At 41.2% G+C, this 4699-nt stretch overlaps 1 protein-coding gene across 1 annotated transcript; it reads left to right on the plus strand.

Annotated features, from left to right (window-relative positions):
* Nucleotides 1-2077: 2077 nt before the first annotated feature.
* Nucleotides 2078-2555, plus strand: LOC104947567 (calcium/calmodulin-dependent 3',5'-cyclic nucleotide phosphodiesterase 1A-like; the record flags this gene model as incomplete). Its single annotated transcript, XM_010773612.1, has 2 exons — nt 2078-2187; nt 2373-2555. Coding segments are annotated over exons 1-2 (275 nt in total), but the record flags the coding sequence as incomplete, so codon positions are not given.
* Nucleotides 2556-4699: the final 2144 nt, after the last annotated feature.

Below are 4699 nucleotides of genomic sequence, written 5' to 3' on the forward strand. Positions count from 1 at the left end.
GGGTTTTTCTCATCATCAACGTCCAGGTTCAAAGACTCCCTTCAGACTACATTTCCCAGCAGCCTCCAGGACAGTGAGACGGCGAAGGAGCACTTCCTGAAGCTGCTGGTTCAGCAGATCCAGGACTCTGAAGTGTTCGAGGGTCCTGAGGGATCCAAAAACCTGGCGCTGGACTCCAAGGGTATGGGATATATAAATATACATGTTCATATAAAACCCTAAGTCACATGTGTCAAACTCAAGGCCCGGGGGCCAAATCAGGCCCTTGGTGGATTTAATTTCGGCCCACAGGATAATTTCTAATTCCTATTCGATCTGGCCCTCCGGTATATTGCTCTCACACCTTCACTCCATCCTGAGGGTCTCCTCAGCTCAGAGCCTGAGCCCAAACATTGATGACCTTGCACCCAAGATGAGATGCCAAGTATCTGAACTAGCATCACAGAGCAGCACACTGAGTTTAATGGATGTTTCCTTCTGCACTTTCTCTCTCAGGACAACAGGGCATGTTTGGTTTCTCTTTGAGGGAAATAGTTTTGTTGAAGCTGTTGTTGGCCTGTGGGAAAATGTACTCATAAGAAATGACTCTGGAGAAGCTGCAGATAGAGCCATAAGAAATGAATGAACTGATTATTTAATGTTTAATGTTGTTTTTATAGGCAATCATTGAAGCTTTGTTAGTTCCAGGTTTAATATGTGCAATAAGTTCATTTCAATAAGTTCTGCAATAAACATTGAACCAGTCCGGCCCTCCACTAGTACATATTTTAATTTTGGCCCACTGTGTATTAATTGCAAGCTGACAAAGACAGTATGCAAATGGGATGCTGTGAAGAGAGTCCTTTGGGTGCACTATTTTGTTGAAGGTGCTTATTCTGAGTACCTGGAATTGAATCAGCATCCGTATTGGAAGTACACATCGCACATCTGCTCATTTATCCAAAAACAGGATTAGACATGACCTTTAGTTGATGTCGAGAACTTTTAATTCCCTACTCTCTATCCGAGGAGCACATTCGTTTTAATATACACTCAGTTGCGGATAATCAAGTCCATCTTGTTACAAGTCGTGCAATAAATCCTTTGCTCACAGACGTTTATAATGTTCTCTTTTTAAAACTGTTATAGAGCGGTTCTGTGGAAATATCAATATGTTGTCATTTCGCTGCCTGTCCCCTTCCCACCCAGTGTCTTTACAATGGATCCCTGAACATCTTGGACAAAAAGCAATCAAGGAGCCATTATGGTTCGTTTTAAGTAAACACAAGATTTCCTTTTTTGGAATATTGATTTCCGATATGTTGAGCCGTGTTTAAATGGTTAAAGGGATTTACTCCTCAATCCTTCTGCAAATACAGCCAGAGATTACAGAGTTAGATGCAAAGGGAAATGTAACGTTTGATTCTACAAAAACATCTTCTGCTTTTTCTTTGAAAGACCAGAGACTTTAATGTATGCTTTTGTTATCTGGTCGTATACTTCCTGCTTCTAGCACTCTTTAACCCTAACCCTACTGCCAGGTATTTTCTTAAGTGATCCATATAGTTCTACCTTTACCTATATACCTTTTATAATACAAGACAACTAACATTGTCAGATAAATGTAGAGGGGGAAAAAATACAATATTGTTTCTATGGTATGTAGTGGAGTAGAAATATAAAGTCAGTCTGTGGCTATAAGTATGGTTTTATTGTCTCGTGCTTTTAGATTAGTTTCTTCTTGTCCTATCGGTTTTGTCTAAATGTATTTATGCTGCTTTTTTATATATTTATTGATGTACAGCCCTTTGGTCAACTCTGTTGTTTTTAAATGTGCTATATAAATAAAGTTGGATTGGATATAGTAGCAGCAAATGGAAATACTCAATTAAGTACAAATACCCCAAAATTGTACTCAGTTACTTTCCACCACTGATTACCTCTACTGCATTTTGTGATTTGTCTTCTAATGTGTGTGTGTGTGTGTGTGTGTGTGTGTGTGTGTGTGTGTGTGTGTGTGTGTGTGTGTGTGTGTGTGTGTGTGTGTGTGTGTGTGTGTGTGTGTGTGTGTGTGTGTGTGTGTGTGTGTGTCAGGCTGAAGGGGGTCCTGGAGCAGATGGACCGGGGGGTGGTGGACCTCCAGGAGCTCCGCAGGAACCTGGAGCTCGCAGCCGCCATGTTGGATTCTGTCTACACCGACGAGACCAAGTAGGACTGATTATTAATGAATTAATGGATGAATTAATACATGAATGGATGGATGTGATTGGATGAATGGATGAATGTTGGATAGATGGATTGATGGATGGATGAGTGGATGAATGAATGGATAAATGGATGGATGAATGGATGGATGAATGGATGAATGACTGACTGCTGTTTTCGTCCTCCAGGCGTCTGTTGGACACGGAGGACGAGCTCAGCGACTTGCAGGCGGAGTCTGTGCCCAGCGAGGTCCGTGATTGGCTGGCCTGCACCTTCACCAGGAAGATGGGCGTGGCCAAGCGTCGCCCCGAGGAGAAGCCGAGGTTCAGGAGCATCGTGCACGCAGTGCAGGCTGGGATATTCGTAGAAAGGTAAGAAAACACAGGGAAAGCTGCAGCAAAGTATACTCTAAAAACGATGGTTAGTAGATTCCACTTCAAAAATAAATAAATTGTTTTTTACCTCAACTTATTTTAGTTAGTTTACAGCTCATTTTATAAGTCGGTCAAAAAATGTAACTTACAAATGTAATGATTTGGTTGGTTCAACTTAATTGAGTTTTTAAAGGTGAAAGCTAAGGATGTTTGTCGTACTGAACTAATTGAGTTAATCAGATGGAACTCGGATTAACTTAATAATCGATTCAATTGGAAATACTTAAAAAGATCAACGCACCTCAATTTATTTAAGTAGAGCCGGTTTATTTGACACAAACTCACACATAAAGATCTCTGAGCCAAACGATAGCCTCCTAGTGCAAAGAAAAAAACACATCCGCTGAAAGATGTGGGAATTTTTGTTGATCGACCAAAACAACAGCTTAAAAAAGTCAACAAAGAAATTCAATAGTTGCAAAAAAAAGGATTATTATTATTATTATGTAGGACCATGCCTAGAAATACATTGATCCCAGAAAAGAGAAGAGATGAAGTATGACAGAGTTCAGCTCACAGCTCATCTGCAGTCCTTAGATTGAATGTCTTATTTTTTCAAAATATGTAAGAGAAATGTACTTCTGCCACTTTATTTGTCACGCGAACTTTCCACTTACAACCCCTTTTTTAGACATTAAGGAAACAAAGACGTATGCATAACGTTTGATATCTGGAGAAGCTTGCAGAGCAGAGCAGGATTTCTACATGAATCATTTGAAAGCTGAACCAAAGTAAACCCAGAGGAGAGTGTCTGAGCCGCCATCTGTGAGAGCAACACATCCAGCCTCCACAAGACTTCACACCTCTGCACACATATATATTATATGTTTGAAAATCTGGCCAAAAGGAATATGTAAATGCCTGTTCTGTGCACTTTGAGCCCGGGTCTGTTCTTTGGGTTTCTTCATTCTGCAGTAAACAAGAACATTTGAGACATTATTTCCTTCCGACTCTGTGTCATTCGCTTGTTTGTGTTATTCATGTTTTAATGTAATAATGCACAAACTCAGCTCTGTGAAGAAATGGAGAATACGTGGAGTTCGGTGTGGAAGAATAGACTCTGCACACACCTGTTTCTAATATGATCAGGTTATTAAATTAGTGGCAATCAGCTTGCACGATGTGGGTCTGCTACTCGTTTATGGTGCTGTCGTTAATTCATTTAGTTGAAGCAGGACAAAAGGCTGAAGACATTTGAACAAGTAAAAAGAGCTAGAAACCTTTAAAGCCCAGACCATGGGTCAGCAACAGGCGGCCCACGGGCCATTGGTGGCCCGCCAGCAAGAATATCTGGCCAGGAAAATTATTTTGAGAATAAAAATAAAATATTATTTTGAGATTATTATTATTTGTTTATCGGACCGACAGTCGCACATATAGGCTATAATGTCCGAATAGAGAATCTACCTCCACCTGAAGAATGCTTATTGTACTTTTATCCATTTTGAGAGTGAATGACACACAGCACAGGCACAATCTGGCAGTGGGGTGCACTGATGCTGATAGTGGATCAATAAGTAGCTGGAAAGCGCGTGGTGCTGAAATAGCCAACATGCGGTGTGTGGTTTAAAAAAAATAACACCAGCTCACTAAATCATTCAAACGTAATGTTTACTTAAGATATCAAAACATTGACAACAAAATCAGAGAAGCCGCTTGATCATGGAGGGCGAGGGGTGGAGGTAAATATGCTGCCACCCCATTTGGCAGCTTTGTTTTGAAAGAAAAGTTTTTGCTCATCGGACATTTATGAGAGAAAATCCCTAATGTCCGAGTGCAAGGGAATGCAGCACAAGACGCGAGCCTTGTAACCCCTCCCCCGGCCCTGGCGCGAGCATGGACAAGTGATTGACGGCGATTTCATTTGAACGGGACGGCGCAGAACGAGAAGCAATTTAAAAGATAAGTCTGTTAAAATACAGATAATAGCCCTGACTTTTAACATGGAACTGAAATGGGGCTAGAGAGGACGAGCCTCCCTTTGGGCAGGTCTAGCCAGAGGCTCTGGCCTTTGATTATGTTCTGGCCCGCCATCTAGTGGCTCAGAAAGACATTGTCCCAAGGCCAAACTTACTTGCTGA

This window comes from Notothenia coriiceps, unplaced genomic scaffold (genome assembly GCF_000735185.1).
Source record: "Notothenia coriiceps isolate Sejong01 unplaced genomic scaffold, NC01 NC01_scaffold00012711, whole genome shotgun sequence".
Classification (NCBI taxonomy): Eukaryota; Metazoa; Chordata; class Actinopteri; order Perciformes; family Nototheniidae; genus Notothenia; species Notothenia coriiceps.